This window comes from Leptosomus discolor, chromosome 14 (assembly GCF_034619465.1).
Source record: "Leptosomus discolor isolate bLepDis1 chromosome 14, bLepDis1.hap2, whole genome shotgun sequence".
In the NCBI taxonomy this organism is placed as follows: domain Eukaryota; kingdom Metazoa; phylum Chordata; class Aves; order Leptosomiformes; family Leptosomidae; genus Leptosomus; species Leptosomus discolor.
The window spans coordinates 1686556-1714480 of record NC_141404.1 but is presented as its reverse complement, the minus strand read 5'-3'; the positions used below and the strand labels follow the sequence as shown (position 1 = coordinate 1714480).

Sequence of the window (27925 nt, the reverse complement as noted above, 5' to 3'; positions counted from 1 at the left end):
GGCCCTGCTGAGACTCGAGCTGCAACCACTTCCACCCTACTCAAACGCACGTGCTCTCCACCGTGGCTACAGGAGATGCCCCTGGCTCTCAGTGGCAGGGCACCAGGCCACCCGCAGCACCAGAGCTTGCCGCGGCCACCTCTCCTTTGAGGGCTCCTGATGTAGAGAAGGTGGCGGAGCACAGGGCATGGAGGTCTTCCGAGAAAGTGACATCGTGCTTTCACAGCAAGGTGTCACCGGGGAACTAAGGAGTTGCTCAGAAAATCGGTAACTTCTGGGAAAGTCTCCCCCCGGAGCAATGATGCACAAAGACTGGAATTCTCCGTACCGCGCTTCTGCTGAGCCTCCCCTCGCCTTCCCGCCCCGAGCCTCTTCCAGGAGGCAAATGGTTCACCCAGGATCTGCCGAGCCCTTCAGGCCAGGGACCCAGCGGCCAGGCTGGAAGACCGCGATTCAGGAGCCCGGGCTGGACGCTGGCACTGCCGGGTAAGCCCGGCCTGCGAGCGGTGGCTCTTACCGGTTAACGGCCACCACGGTCGCTCCCAGCTGGTCCTGAACGAGGACCGACACGGACACCACGAAGCCGCTCTCGTGAAAGCCCGGGGGCAGGAAGGCGCTGTGCTCGGCACGGCTGCCCTTGTACACGCAGAACTCGTGGTAGTGGCCGGCCCTGCGGCGGGATGCCAGGAGGATGTACACCAGCGGGCCCTCCGCGTCCTCCGTGTCTCGCCAGCCTGCAAAACAAACCCGAGCAGGGGGTCTGACGGGGGCGAGGGCACGGCGGGGCTGCGGCCACCGTCCCAAAGCCCAGCCCATCCGTCAGAGCTGGCACTGCCTCTTCCCTCCCCTGGCACATCCCAGCCGGCTCAGCCCTTCAGCACGGCACCTGCCCTCGCTGCTGTCCCCAGCAAGGGGTCACCCTGCTCTGGCAGAGGGACAGGTTGTCGCCACAATGAGGACAGCTTGAGGACCTCACCGGGCTGGAGGGAGGTCTTGCAACAAAAAAAATGCTGACCCTCTTTGACTTTTTCTGATGTTTAGGGGTTTCTGCCTAGGTGTTTGGGTCCTGTAACCTTTAAAGGGATTGTTGTGAAGAGTTCATAAGCAAAATAAAAATGGGAACAAGCCTTCCGGGGCCGGGAACAGCACTGACCCAAGGCCACACCTTCTGTACAAGCCCTGCAAAGCCTGACATTAGAGAGAGGCTCAGCGCAGCCTTCACGCAGTTCAACATCTCAGGAACAACAGAGTCCAGGCTAAAACCTGCACAAAGGTTTCCTTGGAGCTCCCAGGAATTATGGGGAGTCTCGCGGGAGTCAGGCAGTTGGGAAATTCGCTGTGTGTTTGCCAGCGAGCACCAGTGAAGGCGCTGGCTGTGCCAGGGCTTGCTGCAGTGGCCATGGACCAGCGGGTCTGTATCCTGCGTGTTTCACTTCAGCTTAAAAACAATCACTAGGAGCGAAAATTCCCACCACTCCGAAGAGGTACTGATTTCATAACTATTCTGGGTAGCAAGGTTACAACCACATCATGCTGAATACACTTCTGCTTCTCCCCCAGCTTAAGCTGGGCTTTGGTGACCAGCCCCCCCTCACCCTGAACCAGCAGAATTCATCATCTCTGCAGCGTGGCTTCCCAGCATTTCTGCACAGACAGCATTAATCTCTAACACTAATCATTTGGGGAAATATGGTTTTCAGAGGCACTTATTCCTTGGCCCAAGGCTACAGGACAGCAGCCAGGCCACTTTTCCAAAGCTAGACACGTTGCTGCTGCCTCCGCAGCTGGTTGAGAAGGTAACTGCCGATGGGAACATCCAGCCCATATGGCACAGAAGGCCCCAGTGCTTTGTTTTTTGACTCTTCCCTCATATGTGTGACTCAGCTTTGGGCACCTATCTTCTTTTTCCTGCACAGAAATACCAGTTTCTTCCACAAATACTGTGGTGGCCTGGGTATCACCATTCAACTACATCAATTAGGATTAAAAAAAAGTGCCTGCCTGCTACCATGAGTTTTAGAGCTCCATAATTTGGGCACACAAAGCTGCTCACGGCCCAAGCTTTGGAGATCAGAAGCGGAAAGACCCACTTCTGAATTCGGCCCTGGCGGACAGCGTCCTGGGGTAGGAGCTCGGGGTAAAGAAAACACCAGTGGGAAGAAGGGCAGCACACCGGTCACGAGAAACCTGCGCCCATGAGGAGCAGAGAGGGCTGGCAGGCGCCCAGCACCGCTGTCCGTACGCTCTCACCTGCACACTCAAAGTGCACCTTTGCCATCAGGGCCCTGAGGGGTCCTTCGGGAGAGAGCTGGCAGGATCCTCCCAGGGGCGGCTGGTTTGGGAGCAGGTCGATGGAGGCGAATCCTTCCTCCCCTGTTGTGAGGTCTGTGATGTGAAGGGTGAAAGTGTATCCCTCCCCATCCTTCAGTGCCCCCTGCCTCAAGACCAGGTTCATCCCTGTGTCGCCAGTGGAGGTAGTTTTTTTGTCCAGGATGAGAGATTTGTTTTTAAAGCTGTGTGCTGCCCATCTCTGCAGAGAGGAAGAGGGGAAAAGACAGGAGAGGTTTTGTTTAAAACTGAAGTTATGTCCTTAAAATGTTTTCAGTTTGAGTCTCTTATAAAAAGTAACAGATTTCTAGTGGGAGCGTCTGCCAAAGTTGCAGTTGATAATTCAGCTTTAGTCTTGTGTGCTACAGCAACAAGAACTGGAACCCTTCCAAAATGTCTGGTGGGAATATTTCCACTGTGAGATCTACTTTAGTTTCTGGGATTACATCACCCTCCGACAGAATATTTCATAATACAGAATACAAAACACAGGAAATAAATTAAGCACTGGTGGAGTCTCCACGGGATACCATGTTTTATATGGTTCAAGCCGAACGTGTCCTGGATGGTTACTGGTAATAGCACAGATGTACAATTGCGATAACAAGAGAACAGTGAGATAGCCAGTCAGATGCAGGTACGTGCTGGGCTTGCTGGGAGCAATACAGAGTAGCTCTCGCAACAGGACTTCCACTTCGGAGACCTGCTTCATTCAACAGAGATGCTGCATAGGGGAATCTGTAATTAAGAGCAGGGCACGAGGGACTTGGGGGATCAGAAGAGACTGAACCACCTCTCCTTGAGCCACCACAGTAACGGGCAAAATGCCAATCAGCAGGGGAAAGAAACAACTTTACAGACCTCTTCTATGAAAAATGTGGCTTTTGCGTGAAAAGAGCCCGTCACTCACGAGCTTGGCTTGAAAATGACCCAGCGAGGACTTGCCCTTGGGTAGGTCGAGACACCGATGGGGGGGGCCGATAGGCCACGTGTCCCGCAGCTTGCAGGCACAAGCCAGGGAAAAAAAAAAGCTCTGGACACCTCACAGCAGGTCCCAGTGGTCACAGGACACGGGGAACCAGCTCAGAGGCTCTCCCAGCCTCCTCCACATCGCCGAGACACGGCACGGCACGCAGGAGCCCCATGTCACCCCAGGCAAGCTCTGTGCAGGGGCTGTGATGAAGAGACCAGTATCAGCCGGCCTTCTTCACCCCCTTAGCAAGACCCGGCCTGCCACCGCATTTACGGGCAGAGATTGGTTCTCCTCCCTGAGTCTACGTCAGTTTAGATGCAGGACTTTACGTCTCACACAGCTCTTTCCAGCCTGTCCTCTCTGACTCTCCCCTTCTCCCTGAACTCCACCAAAGGTGAAGCACAGACCAGCATGGCTGATGACTTTACCCCAAGCTTGGAGTCGTTGTGACAGTTCTGGCAGGTCCCCTCCAGGTAGACGTAGGAGCTCTTGCTAACTTCATAGACAGACTGAGCCTTGCAGGAAACACACTCCAGGGACACGATAGGGACTCCCCCCCTCTTGATGAATACCTGGGGAAGCAAGAGGCTCTATCAAAAGACCTGAGACAAAAATGGTGACATTGAACAGAGAAGTAGACATCCCAGCACCTGGTTCTGCTCTGCACCAGCCCAGTCTGTGCTAGGGGAACAGCAGAAAGGGATTTCCAAAGCATTTTAAGTCAGAATTAAGCTACATCACTTTTCTTACACTGGCCAGTCCTTCTGCCACTGATTTTCAAGAGCCACCCAATGCCAAGCTGGGCCAATACAGGCAATTCTGGATTTACTTTATTACACTTTTAAATCACTTTCAAAACATTTAAATCACTTTCAAAACGCCCCTCTGGTACCCTGTGCTGAATTCCCAGCAGGTCCTGCTTGTGCTGTTGGGTGGGGATGGTGCGAACTGAAGCCCTTTGCCGTACCGACCATCTCAGGAGAGCTGACAGCCCTGCGAAAACGGGATCCGTGCTAAAGAGTCTGGAAAAGAGGAGCTGTCTGACTGGGAGGAGGAAAGCCTCCACGACAGCATAGCCCCAACATCTGGTGAGCACCTGCCCCGGGAAGCAACTGCAGCTCTCCTTTGCTGTCTGTGGGCCAGAGTCTCGGTCCTGCCTCTGCAGCGGTGGGGCGCCTGACCCGGCGGGGTCACGGCAGACCTGCTGCGGCCACAGCACCGTGGGGCCCCGTCCTCGACTCGGAAGGTCGCTAAATGGGAAGCGTTTCCAGTCCAGAGTAACAGAGGGCTCAGGGCGAGCCAGGGAGTCTGGGTTTACTCAGGATGTGCTGCCCTGTCCAAATCCACCCGCTGTCTCCCTCATCCCTGCTCTGATCTACAGAGCTTGGACCAGACCCACACGCCACATTTCAGGACCCGACCCCAGGGCTCTGCCTGCGCAGAACCCCCATCACTCTGACACTACCTATGTCCCCGAGAGACAGCAATGATGATAAAAATAGCCAGAAAACACAGCTCCCACTGTGCACCAAACACATTTGGCTCCGCAGCCTGGAAGAACCACGTTTTCCGGAGAGCAGCATGTTGTTCCAGGCTTTTAGCTCGGATCTAAGCTGCACAGCTCAAGATGTTTACCACACCTCCCGGCAAAGCACTCAGCGAGAGGAGAGCTGTAGAAGCACTGGTGGCTCTGACACAACAGCTATTGAGCTCTGACCTCGGTATTTTGTCTAAATTCCTTTAGTCCCCTAGGAAACGGGGCTGTCCAGCATTCAGCAGAGCCCTCTGCCCTGGCATAATGAATATTCTGAATTCAAAGACAGACAGTAATGAAGACATTGTTTAATATGGCAGACTTTTAAAAGAGCATAAATATTCCACAGCGCTAAGCCGGAGCGCATTGCAGCTTCATTCATTCCTACAGTATTTGCAAATTTCCTGCGACACTGGAATCATTGTTTTGCGCTCATGCATGGAAACCAGATAGTACGGAATGTCCTTGAAAGACTATCAATTTAATTTTTTTTTTTTTTTCTTTTTATCCTCCAGCTTTGGTTTAAAGCTCAGGCAGCAAGAGTTTCCACTTTCAGACTAACTATATCCCTAATTGCCAAATGCACCACGATGAATGTTTGTGACATAAACCATAACTGCTGTCGGACTGCAGATGCATTCAGCGTTAGGCTTAATTTGACATAAACAACATGCACTTAAAAAAACCCTCCCTTAAAAAAATTCAGAAGAAGAGAGGAACTGTTGACAGTAAAATTAAGTACGAGCTCTCTCTGGGCAAGACTCAGGGAAGAGCCTGGTGCTGTGACACGTGAAGAGCCCAGGACAGCACACAGTGCTGGAAGAGCTACCGACCACGGGCTGCCTCGCTGCCCTCCCACGGCAGATCCGTGGCCGCAGACTCAGCCCCAGGAAGGGTGGCCAGGACCGTTCAGGGCCGGGTCACTAACGCGGGCTCTGCACAGAAGGGGCCTAACGCAAGGTCTAAAGGAAGGAAGACCCCAACAGGACTTGGCAGGACAAGCAAACCCCTGCCCGGGGCAGCCTAAGAGGAACAGATCGCGGAAACAGCGGTGTTTGCTCCTGCCAATGACCTGGGCGAGATCGGATGTGGAGCCCCAGCGATGCCCTGCAACCTGCGTCCCCTGCCTTCCCGCGCTGGCTGCGGCAGGTGGGCAGCGGTGCCTCCACACCCCCAGCGGAACTGGGGCTACTGGCCCTCGGGTGGGGCTCGTGGCCGGGCGCGGTCCTGCGCCAGCAGCGCTCTCCTCTAGGAAGTTCCCTATGGGAAGGGACCCGGACTTCCAGCTCGGCTGTGGCCAGCAACAGGCACACACGGACACAACGCGACAGTCGCCTGTGGTACGTACGGTTTGATTTGTTGCCTCGGGACTCATACCCTCCTTCCTGACGGTGAGGTCGAACGTATACTCCACATCTGCTTCTAATACAGCTTTGGAAATTGTGACAATTCCTTCCTTGGCACTGAAATTCAGAGAGCACCCTGCAGCCGAGCTCTGCTTGCAAGGAGAAAAGAACTTTCAAACCCTCCTTGGTACGGGTGCACATCGGGTTAGTCCACAGCCAAAACATTCAGGTCCACACAAAGTCACCGTTACCGATCTCACCGAGCAATGCCACCGCTGGGGTGGGAGAAACGGGGTGGTGTGCGGACAACAGAGCACATTATCCTATTCTCCAGGTTAGTAAGCAGTACTGGAATACCCCTGTTCTTCAACTGAGCTTCAAATTCTTATTTTATAGCCATTAATTCTTCATTACATAACTTACAAACATTGCCAAACAACACAAAAAGCTCACATTAAACTCAAGTCTAACCCACACACTCTGAATCTTTCGATTTTGAGGTAAAGATAGAAACCAATGACTTTTTACAAGCAAAAGAATCCCACGCTCAATCCCAAAATGCTCCCGAGGTGGATCTCCCACGAGAATTTGAAGGGCAGTTCTTCCTTGCCCTTCTATCACTGTAGGGTGGTCTGACGTGGTTTTTTGCATGTGAGGACAGTGACCTGCTTGTGACCACAGTGACCATGACTTGTGGTCACTTGACTCCTCCAAATTCTAACTTTGTGCAATTAGAGACATTAACTGTTAACGGGAGAGGGACCAGAGCCCTCAGCCCCCCGGACTGCAACCAGCAGCTCTGGAATGCCTTCAGGTTATGGAAGCAGCTACACCGTAACCAAGAACCAGAGGCCAAGTACCAGGGAAGCAGCAATGCGAATGCCTCAGCTTCCAGTGCCAACAGGGACACTGCGCGGCGCCAGGCTGCACGGCACAAGTCTTCACACCAATTGTTGTACCACCACCCTGAGCTGGGAATTGGGAAACTTTCGTAACCCTCCTTCTGGAGCAGCTTTGTTAAAGATGCTCACAAAAGCTTCCCTCAACGCCATTTCAACCCAGACACGTGTTTGTAGTGGAGAAGACGGGCAGTTGGAGCTCCCAAAGGATCACCCTCTCTGGCTGTGCAAAAAGGCTCTTACCTTGGAGGAGAAGGTACAAGACCAATCGTATAACAACGGGGTCTGTTCACCGTCATCCAAGTTCGGGTCATAGGATTTCTCCCCATCCAAGATTAAGTCCTGAGTGTTGGACCATACACGGTACGAGCCCCCATCAATGATTGGCACCAGCTTACTTGGTATCACAGTTACATTGGCAAAGATGCTTTTGGACAGTGGGGTGTCTCCAAAGGAGACAATGAAGATGAAGCAATAGTTCCCAACTTCGAGGGCAAGCTTCGGTATAACCAGCTGGGGCCTGTTCACGTCAACGTTTGGCAGACGGATCCTGCTGGAGTCATCCAAGTTCATGCAGCTGGGGGCTCGGTAGATCTCCCATAGGTGCGCCGTCTGGTACTTGATGCACCCTCGGAGGTCAATCTGTGCCTCCAGATAGTTCCTCTGGGACCGCTTCATGACTACTTGAGGGGGCAAGGCTAACTCCACCTCTGGCTCCTCACACTCCAGGACTTTGACAGTGACAGTGAGGTGGGCTATGAAGAAGCTAATGAGATTGGTGGCATTCACCTCCACCAGGTAATCCCCAGGGCTCAGGTAAGAATAGTTGGCCACTGCAACCCTGGTCATTTGGGTGGAAGAGCCATCCCCAAAGGTCCACAAGAACTCAACACTCCTGCTGCTGGGCACCACTGCTGCTTCAAACAGTGCTGTCCTGTTGACAAAGGCATTGGAGGCAGTGAGGGAGACTTGGACGATCGGGTCTTGGACCTGGATGGTTCTGGTGATATCGATACCTCCCAAGTCATTGAAGGCATTGAGGCGAATCTCGAGCAGCCCTGCAGCTTCTGGCGTGTAGGAAACACTCTCTCCTGCCACAGTGACCACGGATCGACCTTGCTCTTTCCACAGTGAGAACTGCCAGGAGAATGACACACGGGAGCCGCTCCCCACCTGGGCACCGAAGCTCTTCTCCATGCCCGTGGGTATGCCTTCCTCGCAGCAGTTCAGGAGCCTGACATCGCGGATGGCCTCCAGGACAGAGATGAGCACCTGGGCATGGGCGATGCTGATTTGGTTCTGCACCGTCACGGTCACCAAATAATCGCCGCTCTTGGTGAACTCATGTGTGTACTTGGACCCATTGAGCACCACAGAGTAGTCCCCGCTTATGCTCACCAAGTAACTCACAGAGGTACCTGACGACATCCTGATCACAAAGGTGACCTGTTCCCCTGGCTCCACCACCTTCCTGCTGGCAAGAACTTCCAGTCCTTGAATCCTGTCCAGCACCGAGATGTTCCTGCTGGCCAGAGCCCAGCTGATGTCATTCGATGCATTCAGATAGACGGTATAAAACCCTGCTGTGGGGAACGTGACTGCCACGGACTGGCCAGTCAATGTGCCGTTTGGCACCTCCCAAAGCCATGTCACTTCAGTCCCTTTCTGCAGCTCCCCTTCAAAGACCACCGTGGAGCCCGATGAGACGTATCTACAGTCCAGTTCTGCTGTCCCTATACTCAGCCCCTCTATCACCTCCTCTACACAGATATAAATTGTTGCGTTGGTTGAATCCAGCTTGTTTTCCGCTGCAATGACGACCTCTATCACTCCAGGGCTTTGGAAGGAGTGTATAACAAAGGGTTCAGAGGTAACAGGAGAGAAGCCATCCTCTAGGTACCAAACATAGGTGATGCCAGTGCCACTGGTTATGGTGGTACTTATGTTAACAGAGGCATTAACAGCAACTGGGTTGGGGAAGGCATAAGGCTTTAAAAGACCGATGCTTTCAACGAACTCCAGTGTCCTGTTAGCAGTTGCACATCCCAGCATATTAGTGGCTTTCAGATAGACAGTGTAGTTACCAGCTTCTAGGACGCTCAAGGAGAAGGTTTTCCCAGAGAAGGTCTGCACAGTATTGCCATCCCTTTGGGCTACCCAGCTGTAAGAGATGTTTGTTCCCTCTCTCACCACTGCCTGCAAATGGAGGGTTTTGTTAGTTGGGAAATAGATGTCCTCCACCAGGTCACTGCTAGCCACCTGCAGGCCTTCGATCTGCTCGAGAACGTAGACGTAGATGCTGTCCTGCAACGAGCTGATCTTGTTCTCCGCTGTCACGATGACATTGAATGTGCCCACGGACCGGAAAGTGTAGGAAATTGTGGAGGAGCCCTGGATAGGAGTGCACCGATCACAGAGGATCCACGAGTAGCGGATGGCACTGCCAGCTACGAGCGTAGCTACAAAACTCACCGAACCATTTAATGGCACCACTGTCCTGCTGGCATTGATGGTCAGCCCATGGAGCCGACGTTTCACTGTGACGTCAATGGTGGTCCCATTAAAGCTGACATCATTCCGGCCCATCACACTAATAGTGTAATGGCCTGTGTTGTTGTAGGAGTGGGTAGCGTTTGGGCCAGGCTGGGTAGTGCCATCTCCGAAGTCCCAACAGTAACTCACTTTGGTTCCATTCATGCTGGCAGAAAACAGGTAGATCTGGTTCAGCTCCAAAACACTTGTCCCATTGTATTCAATCTTTGCTACCCCAACTGGTTCCTGGACTTCCACAAACGCTGTGTCATTGTTGAAAGAGACATTGTTGGAGACGGTCACTGTGACCAGGAAGACTCCTGTGTTCTTGTAGGTGTAGGTCACTTCAGTCCCACTTGATCTAGTGGACTCATTGTTCCCAAAGTCCCAGCGGTAGCGGTACTGGTAGAGAGGCAGGGCACTGACCTGGAAGCTGCTCTCTTCACCAAGCCTCACAAACTGCTTCGAAGGGAGAAGGGTGACATTGACTATCTCTGGCTCCACACAGACGCTGGTGAAATAGTGAGCCTTGTTAAACCTGCTTGAGAGAGTCAGGGAGAGGGGGAATGTCCCACTTCGGGTGAAGTTGTGCCTCACCACAGGGTCCCCACTGATCGTGACATTGGACGAGCCGTCTCCAAAAGTCCAGTCAAAGACGTAGTCACCAGGATTCCCCGTCACATACGCCGTCAGCTGCACATCCGGGTGCTCCAGGATGCAAGAAGAAGGCTCTATTTTGAGTACTTCCAGGACAAATATCCGAACAGGCACAGTCTGGGAGACAGAGTTCACGGGATTCACAGCTGTCACGTTCACGGTGCAGTTGATGTCCTTTATGTACACGTGTTCTACCACCGGCACCTGACTCCTCAGCACCGTCCCGTCCCCCATATCGAATATCCAGGTGATGCTGTCCCCCGTCTGCACTGAAGCATTAAGGGTCACAGAGGCTCCCAGCTCTGCTGCCTCATCTGCAGAAACACGGAGCCCAGTTATCTCTTCAAACACTTGGTAGGACTCAACCACCTCCACGCTGCTTATGGTATTGTTTGCTGTCACGGTGATGTTGTACACCCCTCTCCTGGGGTAGCTGTACGTCACTGTAGACTGGCTCTCTGTGAACAGTGAGGACCCGTCCCCAAAGTCCCAGGTGTACATGACGCCATACGGAGACGGCAAGGGACTGGCTCTGAAGGTGACCGGACGGCTCACAACCAAAACATCCTCCTCTGCTTCTACCTTCACATCGATCAGGTAGCTGTAGATGTGAACTGGGGTCAAGTGGGTGAGGTTCTCAAACTGGTTTGACACGAGAACCACCAGGGCATATTCGCCTGCATTGGGAGAGAGCAGAAAAAGACCAGTCGTGAGTTCACGGTGGTGCAACAGCTTCCTCAGCGCTGCAGCGGGGGGAGGCCTGATGGCGGACTGCAGGGAGATGCGCCGCTCCGGCACTGTGCACACTGGTTCTTCCCTCCTCCGGCCCAGGACAAGCAGGAATTACAACCAGGCCACGCATGTGAGGACCAAACACCACGTCAGAAGCCAGTCTGACAGACCCAGAGAAAAGATTTTCTTTCTGTTTGCGCAAAAGACAGACCCCCTTCCTGCTGCCCGCAGCAGCGCTCCCTGCCGCCCTCCCACCAGCACGGAGCTCGCCTGCCACTCGTCTACCTGCTGAGAATGCCCAGAAAGGGGACTGTGTGTGGTGGACCTGCTTCTTACAGCATGGGCAAACTTCTCCTGGGAACTGAGCTACAGAGGATGGCAACGGCTGGAGACTTCCAGTCAGTCTGGCTGTTCGCTCAGGAACGAGGTAATGACATTCAAGCCACTGTTTTCTCCGAAGGTGCCTCGTAATCCCCATGCAACAAAAATGCCCCAGCCCCTTCTTCCCCAGAGAACCGTCCTGAGCGTACCTGGGTCTTGATAGACGTGTGAAACGTTGTGCTCAATTACAACCTCATGGACACTGGGATCAGGAACAGGGAAAGACTTGTTGTAGGGAGGTTTGAACAGGCCCATCTCCTGGACACCATCTCCAAAATCCCACCTGGAGAAACGTGCAAACCATGTTACACTGCGCAACAGGACAACCATGGAAATCCCAGAGGAACCCCAGGCCTGGCCTAGGGCTGGCTTTTAGGCTCAGGGTCGGGGTTTCCAGAAAAACTATAGGAAGCATAATGCCAAGTATCTAAGCAGTAGCTGTGCCCACTGCTGCAGACTTGTCGCTGTCAAAGGAGTACAGCACTGCTAGGAAGAGGAGGAAGCCAATATTAACGCAGTGTTGCAATCCTTTAAAAGAAAAGTATTTCAGCCTGAACTATAGGTCCCAGCCAGTGTGACTGAACCACACTTGCAGGGATTTCAAATTAACTAGATGGCAGCTGAGAAATGAGCCAGTTGACATTAGCTGGCCCTGGGAAGACAAACAGCGCAGGCAAGACTGGTAAGCTATGCACGGTAAGATCCTAAGTTCAGGCAACTTGCAAAGGACTCACAGGAACATAGCATCCACAGCTGAATCAACCTGAACTCTTGCTGTAAGCTCCACGGTGCTGTTCTGAGGGAGGACAGGCAGGACACCCAACACAGTCAGGTTCTTCATCTTATTCATCATCTCCACTGTGACATTGTAATCGACCGTAAAGTTACTGACGTGGTTGGAGGCGGTGAGCTGGGAAGGACAGTGGGATAAAGAATGCATTTGGGATCACCTTGCCGTGCTGCCCTCTCCTGAGAGTGGGGCTTCACTGTACTGAAGAGGTCCCACCAGGCAGGCCAGCAGGTTAGGTCAGAGGAGAGTAGCCTGCGGGACAGGGAGGCAGGGGCAACAGCCTGGACGGCACTGGAAAGCAGCACAGACTGGAAGGTCGCCTAGCCAGTGAAGCCACCTCTTGCTGGAACCACCACATCCTCACCACTAAAGTCAGTCCAAGGAAGGACTGGTTCTACAGCAAGAGGACAACGAGAAGAGCTTCTCATCCTGAGATCCCTCTGGCTCTGAATTTGCCAGGTACCCTTTTGCCTGCTCCGATGTGCCCCACACACTGCCTCCAGCTGCTGAGCCCAGGCACTTACTGCCACCAAGAGGGCAACAGCCACCCAGTTTCCTTAGGACAGTGGCAGACCAGTGGCTCCAAGCACAGAGAGTGGGGACGGGAGAGACTCATCAAATCAAGCACGCCAAGTGCCGCTCCAGCCCCCTGGGTGTAGTGGGCACAGTGAGTGAAAGCAAAGCTGGGCAGAGGAGGGAAAGAGAGGCAAGAGACTGGAGAGACACGACAGAAGTAGAGCAGGATCCTCAAGATTATCTAGACATATAGCACGGACGTGGCACCTAACAATGAGGCATCTTGCCTCCTCCTCACCTGCAGGAGAGCCGAGCTGCTGACAGAAGGGATCCTTCAAACCCAGCTGAATAGACACCTCCCACCCCAACAGACAGAAGTTTGTGTCTAGGCTTCTGTGGATCTGTTACACTGAACCCAGTGGACCCCAGGCTAATGCCACCTTGTCAACTCTGTCAGTAAAAGCAATCCAGGCTTGTCAGCACAGTGCTTCACCCAGCAAATTAGTGCTCCTCAGCATAGGGCTGCACCAAGCGAATTAGCGCGAGCGTGTCCTCAGAGCTCAGGCTGGTGTCTCTCCAGGAAGCCAGCAGCTCCCTCGCAAAGGGATCAAGCAGCTCGGAGCCAGCCCTGCATGGTGGCACACGGCGTGATACAGAAAGATGTTCTGGCCAGAGGTAAACTCCAGTTCCACAGCAGATGCCTCCCTCTGCCCAGACTCTCTGCTCTAACCTTCTTCTCGGGTCATGACAAAACCCAGTGTACCCAGCTGCACCAGCAGAAAGAGAACAGGACGGAGACCAGAAGAGCTTGTGGAAGAAGTTCTGTCCTGGCTATGAAAGTCGTACGGTTGCATCCTGCCTCTGCCTGGTCCTGAATCCCCACCTCCTGCCTGCCAAAGCAGCGGCCAGTGGCGCTCTGCCTTGTTCCTGCTGGGGAGGAGTAAGGACAGACACTCCCTGAACAGAAAGGAGAACATGGAGAAAAGAGGAGAAAGCAAAGGCAAGGAAGACAGAGGAGCCGGCCATAAAGGAAGCATAGGAAGAAACTTACTATCGGCATTTGCAAGAGCAGCTCAGTGAGGAACAGCACACAAACTCGTTAGGAGCACAGCGAAAAACTCCTCAACTCAACTCTGCCTTCTCCTCTCCCTGCTGCTTTTCCTGCTTTGTTTGTGGGATGAAATGGAAACCCAGGACTAAAACGGTATCAGGGGAAAGGCCTTGGCTTACCGAGAGCTTGTACACAGCTGGGCTTTGGTAGATAACGTTGAAGACAACATTGTAAAAAGTGAAAGATGGCTTATCATCTACTGTCCATCGGAAAGTCACATCTGACCCAGCTTCCATCACAGGGACGTAGCTCTGAAAGGCATGAGGACATTTTATACTAGTGCAAGAGAAAAGCATGCTCAGCGCTTCCCAGGAGATCTCCAGCTGAACTGGAGAGGGAGCAGAGCCAGACTGGGAGGCATCACACACCTGTAAGACAGCGCCCTCAGAGCGCGATCCAGAGGTGCAAGATCATCTGTGGCTTTGCTGCTGATAGAGAAACACCGACCCTCGCTCCGTAAATCAACAGCAGAGCAGGCAGCAGAACCCACACCGCCTGCTCCCACACCCTAATGCTCTGCTCCCATCATCACGTCTCTTGCTGGCTAAAAAACTGTCTTTGCAGAAACAACTCGGCTTTAGCTACACCCGTAAGCTGAGCCTCTGACTCGTCCACTGACGGCGCCCGACCCCAAGGCTAAAACGGGTGCCCTGCACTGGACAGGGTAGGCTCCCTCCTCACTCCTACAGCACCTCCTGAGCAGACCGTGGCAGCCAGGAAGGGTGAGGCCAACAGGTATTGCAGGCACAGGGTTCTGCCACAAGCAGCCAGAGGTTGAACAGAGCATTTCACAGGTACCGACGGGCAGTGACTGAACAGGTTCCCAGGGCTCGGCCGTAGCTCTGGGGACAAGGGATTGGACACAAAAAAAGACTGCAAACACCAGAGTAACTCCAAGACTTTGATGGATGGATGAAACACTTTCACAGCTTAAGCCAGCTGATACAAGGATTTAGTAAAGCAAATCTAAACACCCAAAGGAATAACGACCTCGACAAGCCAAAAGAAGTTAAACACTGGCCTTTCATAATGCCGCCAGTTTTCTGTAGAACTGGGAAGCCAGTACCCGCCTCGCAGGAGGCGCTGCCTTATCTCTGAGGGGAATTAAAGTGAACGTACAGCTGAGCTGCCTTCCTGCCGGAGAGCACCAGCGCTTTCGGCCACGCGCCTGCGCCTGCAGCGGCGCTGCCTGCAGGGCCGGGGAGCCAGCGCTTAGCAGCAAGCAGCGCGACACCCGGCCAGCGTGGAGCTGAGCCCCAGCCCTCCTCCTGCGCCAAACCCACCCCGTGAGCAGCAAAGGCGAAAAACGCTACCGAGGAATTAAAAGCAGCAGCGATCACTCACCACTCGTGTGTTGAGCAGGACTCTGCTCTCGGGGTCAGGGGTGGCCCGCAGCCCGCGGATGGGCTCCTCCACTTTCACCGTGATGGTGATGTTCTGGGAGCTCACGGCGTTCTCCGCAACAAGCACGTGGGTGCTCGCCCCTTCCCGGAGGCCGCTCAGGCTGACCACAGCAAACCAGGTGTCATTGGTCTCCCTGGCACAGTCCGCCGTCAGCGGAGCAACAGCCGCCGGGCAGGACCCCTCGAAGGGGAAGGTGTGGTTGTCCCCCAGCCAGCTGGCTGTGGCATTCACCCCCGAGGAGAGCTTGACCACCAGGGTAGTGTGGTTGGACGGGAGGTAGACCCTGCCGCCTTGAGGAGCGGGGTGGATGACCCGCAGGCCTGACACCCGGGAAGCCACCCAGAAGCCGCAAGACAGATTGGCGCTGAAGACACCGTTGTCCACGCTGGCTCTGACCGTGTAGCGACCCGGATGCTCCAGCCCCGCGTTGTCAGAGCTGATCACCGGGACCAGCTGTTCCTCGGCGTAGCGAACTCGGAGAGAGCAAACGGTGTTGTTGATCCAGGTGGCGCCGAGGAAGCCGTCGGACAGGCCAAGCGCCCACTCTGAGGAGTTGGTGCTTAGGACGTTGGTTCTGTAGGGGGATGTGGTACTTGGCTGGCACTGGAGGAGCAAGCCCAAGCCTGCGTTGTGCTGGATACTGAAGACATCCTCAGCCTTGACAAAAATATTTTCTTTTCTGAATGTGACCTGCAGAGAGAGGAGACGTTTTTGGATTAATGCCTCAAGTTAAGAGCACTCAGCACCCAAGTCTTGCCTGGGCAAGACAGATGGATTTACTGCCAAGTGGAAAGCAACAGAAAAGCCGCAGATCCCAACACAGCATGGGGAGACATTTCACCACTCCGTTCTCCTCGGCCACTTTGACTCAAACGGGCTAACAGAGAAGCCAGCTTTACGCTCTGCCTCCACGGCGTAAGTGAACGGGGATAGCCCAGGAAATCGGCACAGCCTCTTGACCAACTGTCCTGTTGCAAGAGGTTCCTGCAGGGAGCCCATGGCTTAGCGTGGGCAAGATAGAAAGTGGTGGCATGTGTGACACTGGGCAAGTCACTTCATCTGAATGGACTTCAGTATCTCCATCTGCAAACTGGGAACAATCCTTTATTTACCCAAGTAACTCAGGAGAAAACTGCCCCACCTACTCACGGGTTACAGCAGCTAACAAACACTGACCAGATACTGGGAAGAAGGGCCAGCTGGTATTGTAAAGAGAAATTCCTTGATGAGTTCATAGCTGAGCTGGCTTTCATTGTGCTGAAGGGAAACGGGGGTAGGGCTGCTGGCAAGAGAACTGTTGGCACACTCGGTCGCGTTGCAGCAGTTGTTTAGTGATGAGCACAAATTAGTCAAATTACACCACTGGAAACCAGGAGGACATTCGAGCAGCGTCCAGTTCCCATCATCCTGAGCAGTGTGGAAGGGTTCTGTAGCATTTTTTCCCTCCTGGTAGCCTGGAAGAAGTGAAAGAGAAAGCAACGATCACCTTTCTGACAAGTAACACTTCTAGTGTACTTCTCCTTTGCTCCAAATTCACCATTTTTTTTCCACTTTGACTGACGATGGCTCCACTCTTAGGAAAAGCTGCAACTGCAACACATCCTGGTGCTACGTAAGACAAGTGCCCTGTTTTAGTGGAAAATTTCACAAAGGCACAAAGACCATTAAGGACAAAGTTAGTCTCTTTTCCAGTGACAACGCACCAATTTGCAATCAAAAGAGACCTGTGCTCAAGCGAAAGCGAGTCCAAGCAAAAGCAGAGCTGGCTTTGACACTGAAAACACATTAAGCAACTTCCCTTAAGTTAATGTTTCCATGTCAAAGTATCAGCTTTTCAGCGTCAAAAAATATCCTTTTGTAACCAGCCAACCCTATGGCTATAGCAAACATTCTGCTGCAAAATTAATTGTTGCCAAAACTGTGACTATCGAGCTGTTGTACAAGGAATAAAAGGCTTATTAGATTATCTCATCCATCAGGAAGAAACGGGCTCAGGAAAATGTTCTTCCTTGTTAGCCTGTGGGGCCAGATGGACCAGAACACGTTCCCATTTGACATGTCATGTCCTCCCAAAGTATGAAAGTATAGCTCAGCAGATTAATTCACTTCTACACATGTTCCTTACACTCACATTTTCTTCACGCATTGAGACAAGTTTCTCCCTCTATTGACTTCTCCAGGACAACCATTTCTCCAAGGCAACCTCAGGCTGTCCAACCATACCCGTAGGTTTTGCACTTTAGTCTCCTCAAAAAATAGAACCAAATCTCTGAGCCTTTAAGGCTTCACAGCTTCTGCTTTGAAGACAGAGGGGCCACAAGAAGGCTACACGCACTCAGTCTGACGTGGCCCTGATGGCATCAGTTCTAACAATACCACCAGCGGTGAGAGGAGATGTCTCACCTTCTCCATCTATCGGTCTGTGCACCTGGAACCTCACTTGAACGGGTTGATGCAGCTCCTGTGTCATGAACTCCAGGGCAGTCAAATATCCCTCGTGCCTGAATGCCAGCTCAGGGAACACCAGCACCTGCAAAACAAACACGGCTCTCACCCGCCTGCGGCTCCCCGGGCTCCCCCTGCAGCAGCAGGATGCGCCAACCCCTCTTACCTCCGCAGCTTGCCACGGAGCTGGCAGCACGTCTTCTGTCACATTTTTCACAGCCTCACGTGCGTCAAACACAGGGTCTCCCTCGAAGAAGTTCTTGTCATTTAAGAGAACTCCTGTTTACAGGGGAAATATTTGAAGAAAGCCCATGAGACCGAAGCTATTCCCAAACCCTTGCTCACACCATGCAGCAAAGCTGTAGCAGGCCTTGGACCACTCAGGAATCTGTAACTCCAGCTTTACCGGAGAGGCAGCTGCTGTAATCCTGTTGTTTCCTTCTTCTTCTTCCAGGTGTTTTGGTTTCTTTCTCACCCTGCACAAGCAATTTTGCATTTGCAATTCTCAGCAATTTTGACTTCTAGGAACTCTGCAAACACTTCTCCCTTCCAACCCCATGATTTGCTTTGAATTTTTCAGCACGAGGTGCACTCCCCATCCTCCCTGCCCCCCTGGACTCCATGGTAAATGTGTCCAGGACCAGCTGGTTTCCACCAGGGGAAAACACTTCTGGCTCATTCCCCACGCAGGGAAGCGGGGCTAAGGAGTATCAGCAGGTTGGCTTGAACCTCAGAGCCCTCTTGGTGAGCAGTCTGCCTGGCTGAATGGCCCTCACAGACCCTTTTAAGCCAGGTCAGGCTCTGGGGATTGAGCACAACCAGCTGATGCTGTCCCTCCTACCTGGGCCAGTGGGCTCTCTTCCTAGCAACAACTTTTCCTTCTTACCTAAATTTTCTCCTGTATTTCATGTCCTTTCTTTCTTACTCCCTACGCCGCTTTGGGAGATTTGGGAGGCTGCGTAAACACAAACCCGCACGGCACACACCACATTTTAAAGCTCACCTCATCATCTCCAAGGCCCTACAGACTTTTAAGCCAGAAGACCCCAACATCTCACAAACTACAAGATGCCACAGGAGGACCGCAAGGGTCACCAAGGCAGCAGCATGGCCTCAGACCCTGGCAGCAGCCAAGGCTGCTCAAATAAGAGGGAAAAGCTAATTCCAAAGCTCTGCCTCTGAGCTTCGCTCCTCTCTCTACTTCTGTTGATGGCAAAATTCTTCCCTTTGGGCTGAGCCCAGGCTTCTGAAAGTTCATCAGTCAAAGCCTCTGCTGGGAATATCGCGGTTGTTGCCAGTCCCCCTTGATCTGGGCCGATGCTCTCGATGACCCGCTCTGTGCAACCCTGTTTTTCCCTTGGCACATGCCAGTGAGCAGGATACCCGCCTGCCCACGACACCAGCGGACAGCAGGAGCGAGGCAGAGCCCACCTTTTGGCTTGTACTCGCAGACGTAGCTGTGCTTGGCCATGCACAGGTCTGTGTTACACTGGCCCGTTGGGCCCATCCGGACACAGTGGTCAGCGTTTGACGGATGGGGTTCTCCTGGCAGCCAGTTCTGACAGCTCTCCAGATTAAATCCTTCGCCTCTTTGCTGCGCTCCAGTGCTTGCAAAATCATTGAATCCAATCCAGACATCGAGGCTCCTTCAAAAAAAAAAAAAAGAAGTGGGGGAGATTTCAGGAAATCATGAGTATTAGAAAGATCTGGGACAGACGCCATCTGTGGTTCTTTATGAAAATAATAATATTAACAACAGCAGCTTCATCCAGGTGTCACAGGCTGCATTGAATGGAGCCTTTTAGTTACTAAAGGATTTCAGCATCCATTCCACCACCAGAACCGGGCTCTTCAGTAACAGCTCCTTCACGGCACGCCGTCCTGCCGTCTACCAGCCCCTCAAACCTTTGCCCTAAGAGCTACAGAAAACCACCTGCCCTTTGATAAACCGAGGGGACAGCTGAGCCAAACCGATCCCGACAGAGCAGCCGACACCAACGCCACGGTGCAGCGGAGCTGGGAGAGAGAAGCAGCTCAGGGGACCACTGTGTGCAGCCGACTCGGACCCTTGATGGTCGCTGCCCCACAACTCCATGCCCAAAGCACCAGTCACTCTTGCTCAAGTTACAAGAGACCCAGTTAAAGGCTCCGTCAGCACCACAGAGCTCGTGGCATACTGGTAAGCACTGCCTCATGGCAGCCACAACTGGTACAGCACAAAGATATCAGAGAGGGTAACGGAACACAGGCAGGAGATGGCGCTGCCTGGAGAGGAGAACCACGAGGTTTTATTGTGTTCAGAAATTCCCAGGACTCCCTCCAACTGCCCATCTTCTCCCTCCCCAAGTTGGAGTCGCTTCCTTCATCTCAAGATGTTTATTAATATCGCCGTGTCGCCTGGCCCCCAGGGCACGGAGGGCCAACGGCCACTCGCGGGGCTGGAAGGGCTGAGAGCAGCTCTCCCCCGGCGGAGCAAACCCTACACGACGCAGGGAAGCGGGGCTAAGGAGTATCAGCAGGTTGGCTTGAACCTCAGAGCCCTCTTGGCGAGCAGTCTGCCTGGCTGAATGGCCCTCACAGACCCTTTTAAGCCCATATTGAGTCACGACTTCAGAGGAGCAGTAAGGTCATACAAAACTGCCTGAAAAGGCTGCGCCTTTTAAAAAACTTTTATTTCTGCAGACCTGCGGAATTTGCCGGTTCTCCCCTGCCAGTGGAACTGGCACCAGTGCAGGATTAAAGCTCGGATGGTGCCAGTTACGGGAGCTGCCGTTCAAACCGAGGGATCTTTGATGGAGCTGCTGGGAGATCATCAGCTCCTCAGCCACCCCTGAGAGGCAGCAGCCACGGGGGGACAAGGCACCGGCAGCAGAGGCCAAAGCACCGCAGGCAGATGAACCCCACACGCACAAGAAACTGCCAGGATCATTTTAGGAAGATGAAATGTCCCTTCCACATTTGGAAACTGGCTGAATCCCAGCAGAGATTCTGGTGGAAAGTGCTGAGCGGTCTTTCATAGCCACAAACAGCCTGGACAACTGTTTCTAATCGCATCCAGCAGAAAGTGAGCCATTTGTTCCATATTAACTTCTGCGGGGGAAACAGCCCCATCATGCACCCTTCAAAGCCCCCAGCTTCTCCTCCGCGCTCCCTCCCGCAGGTTGCAATCAATTTGGCTACGGCCTTGCCCCTCTGCCCCAGCGGGCTCCCAGGGTGGCACAACTTGCTCTGCAAAAAGCAGACCAGGGTGATAATTGGTGTCTCTCCACCACTAGGCTCAGCCAGATGAAATGATTAATGAGGTCATGCTGAAAAACGATGACAAAAATAACTGTTCTGTGAATCAGTAGTTTTCATTGCAAATAAGATTAAAAAATAAATAACCGCTGTGCTCTGCTCCCGAACCACTGGCAGGGAATTAGGGAGAACAGGCGAGGAAACCGCCTGTTTGCTGCCACCAGCAGAACTCGATAGAGATTTTCCTTTTCTAATTCCAGCTATGATCTAACTGCAAGTCATCAAAAAAAAAAAAAAAAGAAGAAGAAGAAGAAAAAGGCTGGCTGGTTTGCTTCCCACCCCCGCCCCACTGCTCAGCCCATTCCCTTGCAGAAGGAGCAAGAGGGCTCTAGACACCCTTTTCTGAAGCAAGACGTGAGCATCCCTCTGCCTCTGAGGAAGGACCAAGGTGCCTTGCTCAGGGCAGCAGGAGCAGAACGAAGCCTGAGGAGGCTTGGAAGGGGAGAGGGGCTCCCTGCACAGGCTCAGGGGGGAAAGCAGGGTCCCCTGGAAGGGGTGAGGGCTGGAGCGCTCGGCTTCTGGAGGCGGGGAGGGGACCAGTCAGCACATACTGCTCCTGGGGAGGCCATCGAACGACAGGAGCGATGGGGAGGAGAGGAGAGCGCGGTGCTCGCTGCCGCACGCTCTAATGGGAAACAGATTTCTGCTCCTGTCATTTTCCCACAAGAAACTACGGAGGCTGCGTGTTCCAAAAACCTGCGGCTCGGCTGATTTGTCTTTTATCGCCAGGGAAATCGCATCCTGGAACTGCCTCATTCATGTTTATCTGAATGGACTAGTAAAATAAATACATGAAATACAAGGGGGCTGGGGAGGAGAGCAACGTGGGGCGGCAGCTGGGAAGCAGCTTGGGCGGCTCATTCCCTCCTGAGGTCTCATGATTTCCTTGCGCTGCAGTCCCTCAAAAGCCCTGCACGCAACGCCTGGTAACTCAAGAGCACCAAGCGACCAGTCCCTAACCCACGGAGAGGGACAGGCTCCTCTTCCCTGGAGCAGGGACCACATGTTTGCAACCTCGGGATAAATCTCGGCGTGAAGGGAACAGGGCAGGGATACAAGTTTGGGAAGAAGGGGCTGTCAGACCTTCAGCAGGACGGCTCAAAGCCTACGTCACATGCAGCTGCTCCCTTCGCATGTGCTTTCTGGGCCGCGTTTATTAAGGAGCCACCTCCAACATCTGCATCTGGGAGCACTGACAAGAGCTGTCAGGCCCCTGAAGGCTCTCCTGGTCCTCCCCGCCCCCCAAGACAGCTGGTTGCAGAAAGGGCACTTAGAGGAGCGGATTAAATCAAAGGCTGACACTTTCAGTGCTCTCTGTTTATAAAGCCCCAAGTCCTGAGGTGGAACAGATGCCGCTGGAGCCTGACACTCGGAGGGGAGCGCTGCTCCTTCTCCGGAGGCGAAAGAAGAGGGGAAGAGGTCTGGGGTGCAGGCTGCAGCCGTGCCTGGAAGGGTGCGGGATCCCAGCTGGGAGGCAGGACCGCAGCGCTGGCTTGGGCTCTGCTAGAGCGGCTGCTCGGTGCCACGCACGGGACAACCCGCCTGTAATTCTGCTGAGGGAGGGAGCTGGTTGCAAGGTCACCCTCAGCCCCTGCCTGGCAGCCAAACACCCCCTGGACACGAGCAACCTGAACCCCTCCATCGCCCGACCCAAGTCTGCCCGTTTTGCTGAACTCCCAGGGGGAAGGGCTGCTCAGCCCGCCCGCGTTTGCTCCTGACCCTCCACCTCTCTGCACCGTTTCAGGCACAAACGTGGGGTACAAGATGCCCACCAGCAGCAACCCCACAATTCCCAGTTCTGACTTCCAGCCTTTCTGCCCCACTCCTCTTTTCCCTCCACAGCCTTTGAGCAAAGAAGCCAAGTTCAGCAAGGGCTCAAGCTTTGCTTATTCCTCCTCTTTGTTCCGCAGCCTCACCCCTGCCATCTCCCCGTACTCAGCCTGGACCCGTGTGTCTCTCCAGCCTGACCGCCTGCACAGGGCTGCCAGGCTCTGCAGGACCCTCCCTCCAGACCCCTCTGCAGATGTGCCCCCAGGAACACGAGACCTGTCCCTAGGAAATCTTAACCCTTACCCTCCTCGCTTACCTGATGACATGAGCGACCAAGAAGCTCTGGATCTCGGGGCTGCTCACAAAAGCCAGCTCTCCGTTGCCGTGCTCCTGGCAGTGCTGCTGCGCCTCCAGCCACTCAGCCTTCTCCACCACCAGCTGATAGCAGTGGTTATTGCCCGGGAAAACCAAGCCATCGGGGGGACACATGGGGTGAACTGCTGCACGAGGTAGAAGAACACAAGCGTGATGTCCTTTCCGTGGGGCCACACACCCCAACCACCAATCTGGGGAGCGAGGTCCCAGGAACGTCCTGTCCTTCCTGAAGCCCACAAACCCCCTTTGCCGTCGAAGTGCACTCTGAGCGGTCACTGTCTTGGCTCAGGACAGTGCAGAACACTGCCTGGTCAGCCAGGGGAGCAAGGAGTGCCCAAAGGAGTCATCCCTTACTCCTCGTTAGGAAGGAATGGAAAGGGAAGTCCCAGGACCCAGTGCCACCCCTCCTTTGACCAGCACCGACTCGGCCAGCCCTGCTTACCTCTGCCCAGCTCTCCAGCCTCTGCGGTGATGCCGTACACCACTGCGAGGCCAGTGCCACCTCTGTTGCGGATCCGTATGTCCAGACTCTCATTTGTCTTGACCAAGGAAGGACATTGCAGTTCTAACTGTTGGGGTGAAGCCACCACCTCAATTTCTGCCTGCACGTGTAAGACCTTGGTGCCTTTGCAGATGGTGGCAGTGACATTGTACTGCCCAGGTAAGGCATACATGTGGACAGCTGCATTTCCAGTGGTGTGGAGAACCTCTGTCTGGTCCCCAAATTCCCACAGTAAAGTGCTGACAGCAATGGGAATACTGACGTTGAAGAGCACGGCCTGGTGTAGGCTGTACCGGGGCTGGAGTCCTGTGAAAGACACAGGCAGCTGTGCCTGGAAGGGAGAGGGGACGAGTGATGGGCCACCACAGGCCTGCCCAGACAAATGCTCAGTGCAAAATGGCAAACAACCGGAGGAAGAGTTTGTTTCATGGGCAGTGCCACACAAACACTGCCCCTGGGTGCCGAAACCTCCATATTCCTGGTCTTCAGCGTAACAGAGAGCACTGCAGGTCTCCTCAGTGAGATTCCCAGGGTGGACAGACGTGAAGAGGATGATAAATTCAGCCTCTTCTGTGTGGTTGCTTGTCAGACACGTTATGTACTGAGCTCCTGGGGGACAGAACAGAAGATGCTATTGCAAACCGACACTGTGAAGCCACGGCTTGGTGAAACCCTCCAAGAGCCACCGTCGTACACTCCTGGGACTGGACTTCTCCTGGGCAGCTCCTACTCCAAGCATTTCCTTTTTGAGACTTGCCTGGGAGGTCTTTAATCCCTCAGCAATGATTTCCAAACTTTTAATGCTAATGAATGATGACAGAAATAACAAGCCAGTCCCACAGATTTATGGAGCAGCAACACTCAGTAAGTAAAATGGGTCTTTGGAGAGCCCGGCAGTCCCACAGGACACGGAGCCGCTGAGCCTGGCCCTCAAAGGAGCCCAGAGGACTAGCCACCAAGTAAGACTAAGACAAAAGGTTGTCCCTTGGCTGTACCTTGGCTCGGTCTGCTGCAGCACTGCATGCTGCCTGAGGCTTCCAGCAACAAGCCTGTCACTGAATGCACGTGGGCAGCGTGGCACATCGGGGCATTGGGGAAATGCCACCAGACTCTCCACCAGGCATCCACGGCAGCCACCTTCCTTGGGGAGAGCCAAGGGCTTCCCACCTACTTGCAGGCAAAATCCGGTGCTAGAAAAGAGGGCAAGGCCACCCACGGCCTGCACCCGAGGGGTGCGGGAGGACGCGCACGTACGCGTTCACGGGAAGGATGCACAGGGAGAGCACACGCGCGCGCGTGGACACGCAGGCACGTACAACCACGGCAGCCACAAAAGCCCCGTTCCCAGAGCAGCAGCTCACTCCCTCGAGTTCACTTCGCCCTCAGCGGCTTGCGAGGGGCGGGAGGTGTCTCTGCCGCAAGCGCAGCGGCAGGGCCTCTGCCGCGTGCACAGCCGCAGCCCAGCTGGGGCGGCCTGGCCTCTTCTCCAGCTCTGCCCACGCAACCGAGCCGTGTTTGCTCCTCTGTTTCTGCTGGTTGCTACAACATCTCCCCGCCAAACATCTCGACAGCTCTGTCCTTGTGCGATCTTCCCATATTGAACCCATCCAACCACCCGGCGTTCTCCACGGCCTTCCCGCAAACGTCGAGCCGCTTTTCTTAAGGAAAGTCCCACGAGGAGGACTGCGGCATGGGAACTACTTTGCTTTTTAACACCAGCCTGCTCCTACTTCACCATTCCCTGCCGGTCGGTAACAACCGTCAGTAGCTGGCAGGTTGTCCTCAGGCTACTCCCCTTACACTGAATCACCCAAAGACAGCTCCGCGTTACTGTTTCCACACGAACCCAAGGCAGTGCAAGAGAGGAACAACCAATTATCAAGGGGAATAACAGTGCTGGCGTTACTCCCCTTGCTAACTCCTGCCAGGTGCTGCAAGGGGCCGGGGTAACTTTGCTGGGGAAAGAGGAGCGACCACCACTCAGGTTTTTGCACCTCACCAGGCGGCTCAGCTGGCTCCCGCCAGCGCTGGTTCCCTCAGTTCCATCACTGCATCCTCCTGTCATGCAGACGCCTGATGCGTGTCGAGGGGAGAACTCGCACTCCCTCCCTCTCTCTTACCCTGAGACAGCTGAGCAGGCAGGCAGGATTGGTTTTCTTAGGGCTCCCCCTTCCCACCCTCCAGTTAAACACTGCCTGACGTTTCTGCGAGCCAAGGCAGACAGAAAGATGCACCCGGAGCAGGCGACAGGCTGTTGATCGGGGCAGTGTTCATTCAACACTCCCGACGCGGGGCCCTGTCACCTGCAAAGATCCAACTTGGCATGTCCTCAGGTCCCACCGACGCCAACGAGATGTCACTGCTTAAAGTCAGACCGTTAAAAGCTCGAGAGAAGGAAAGCCTAAGGCTGGAGGTCATGGAGCTGGTGCCTGACAGCCGCCTGAAGCTTGGTCTGTAAGGAATCTGCTGATCTCAGCCCTGGTGTGACCAACTCCATCCTTAAGGCATCAGGGTACAGTCATATGCTACATTAGTTGCTTAATCAGATTAGAACTGGTGACTTGAGGTCTAAAGAGGTCTAGATGTGATCCCCAGCCGCCCTGGGGCCCATCGTTTCCGCTGGTTTAGTCTGTCCCCCCGCCCAGCCCGCAGCGTTTCCTTACCGCAAGAAGCATTGACGAACGGGACATCGAAGAGGGAAAGGTTTGCCACCCCGGGAGGGTGGGCGCATCTCGTATCTGACGCCTCAATAACTTTCACTTTTCTGTCTTCCACCCAACGGGGCAACCAGGAAAGTTTGCAGTCACAAACAAATGGATTCCAACTTAAGTTTCTGTAACAGGGAGATCAGAGAGAAGTTAGGCATTAACCTGACATGTGCGAAGCGTTAATTACAGCAGCGTGCAGCTCCCTCGCTGCTCCCATCTGCGCCACTCCACTGAAACGCTTCGGAAAGAGCTGCGAGGGGAGTTAATGAATAGGGAATCAAGCAATAATTAACATGATTTTTCTAGAGGCTAGAATTAGGCAAGTACTCCAAGTACTTTTTTAACTCTACAAATAATTGTTGCAATTAGAAGCAAATTACAGACACAATCTTCTATTTAAAATAGTCTGCCATCTAACAGCCACTGGGTGTAACGGCAGCCTCTCCAGCTAACGGGGACTATTTACAGCTCCATTAAAAAATAGCTAAGAGAATAAAATTGATCTGTCAAAAAAGAAATGCAAAGTCAATGATAATCTTTCCATGTGGCAGTTTAATGAAAAGATGGAAACTTTAATTGCAGCTAAGCTTGATCCAAATTACAGCCTTTGGCATTCAGCTGCGAACAGGACAGGGATGGAAAGCTGTTTGTTTAGCTGATGCCAGCTGGGCTGGGCTGCCGCAGGGGCTGGACCCAGGATTTTCATCCTAAAGCACCGCTTTGCCAGCCAGCCTTAGCAGGGACAGACTCCCCTGGACCTTGCCTGGATCCCTCGGGCCTTTTCAGTGCCACTTGTAGGCAAAATCGCAGAGCTGAAAATGCCCTTTGTGTCCTGTCTGCTGGCAGAACGGGTGGCCCAGATTTTTTCTTGCTTGCCAAGAGCGATTGCACGGGGTTAACCCTTTGGCTCACTCGGGTACAGAACAGCCATGCTGTGCCGTGACTTCATGTATGTCTCCTGGAAACGTGTGGCTTCCCCTCGCCTCCCTTCACACAACGGCAAGATTTTAATTACTTCAATTAAAAACCACTTTCGGCCTAAGAACTTGAATCACTGAGGGAGAACGTCTTCGTGTGACTCAGACACCTCAGTCAAGGTCTCCTGTGTTGCAGGTCAGCACCCTTTTCATTAGATCCCTTGGTCCCAAGATGTGACCGTGCAAACTTACGTGTGAGCCAGCGCGGCCAGAGACAAGAACCTCAGCAGAGCTGGTGTGGGAGAGGAGCAGGGAAGCCAAGAAAGCAGTGGCAGAGGTTGGAGGTCTCCAGGAGACAGAAGCAAAGTCTAGGAAGAGGTTAGGCTTGAAGGGCACCGACAGGACCCAGCAGCAGGACACAGCTTGAGGAAGAAACTGGAGAGAGTCCAGAAGGCAGCTGCTCGGTTGGGTGCGTGCCCCACAAGACAGCACTGCAACCCACCCCACTGGGAAGGGAAGAGCTGTTTCAAGGGAAGGTCTAAGTAAAGAAAGAGGATGAACTTACATTTCACTTAAATTAAATAAATTATCAAATATTCCATCTTCTAATGTAGAAATCTTGTTGTGGCTTATATCTCTGTAAAAGAGGGAAAATGAAAATGAAAGTTCATCATGCTGGCAACAACTTCCTGGCCAACATAAAGGATC

The 27925-nt window shown here is 53.6% G+C and overlaps 1 protein-coding gene across 2 annotated transcripts in view; it reads right to left on the bottom strand.

Annotated features, from left to right (window-relative positions):
• PKD1 (polycystin 1, transient receptor potential channel interacting) overlaps positions 1-27925 on the bottom strand; it is a 93727-nt gene that overhangs the window by 23659 nt on the left and 42143 nt on the right. The window contains exons 3-19 of one of the 2 annotated variants that reach the window (XM_086473284.1): positions 27783-27854; positions 26256-26425; positions 23533-24201; positions 23032-23215; positions 19080-19294; positions 17815-17927; positions 17607-17733; positions 16380-16657; positions 15144-15893; positions 13919-14050; positions 12117-12292; positions 11532-11665; positions 7324-10946; positions 6184-6333; positions 3730-3873; positions 2251-2530; positions 518-734 (exon numbers count right to left, since the gene is read on the bottom strand). In XM_086473284.1, coding sequence (XP_086329410.1) covers positions 518-734; positions 2251-2530; positions 3730-3873; positions 6184-6333; positions 7324-10946; positions 11532-11665; positions 12117-12292; positions 13919-14050; positions 15144-15893; positions 16380-16657; positions 17607-17733; positions 17815-17927; positions 19080-19294; positions 23032-23215; positions 23533-24201; positions 26256-26425; positions 27783-27854 — 7434 coding nt within the window. The remainder of the gene's footprint in view (positions 1-517; positions 735-2250; positions 2531-3729; positions 3874-6183; positions 6334-7323; positions 10947-11531; positions 11666-12116; positions 12293-13918; positions 14051-15143; positions 15894-16379; positions 16658-17606; positions 17734-17814; positions 17928-19079; positions 19295-23031; positions 23216-23532; positions 24202-26255; positions 26426-27782; positions 27855-27925) is intronic. The other variant, XM_086473286.1, reaches the window with a different exon arrangement.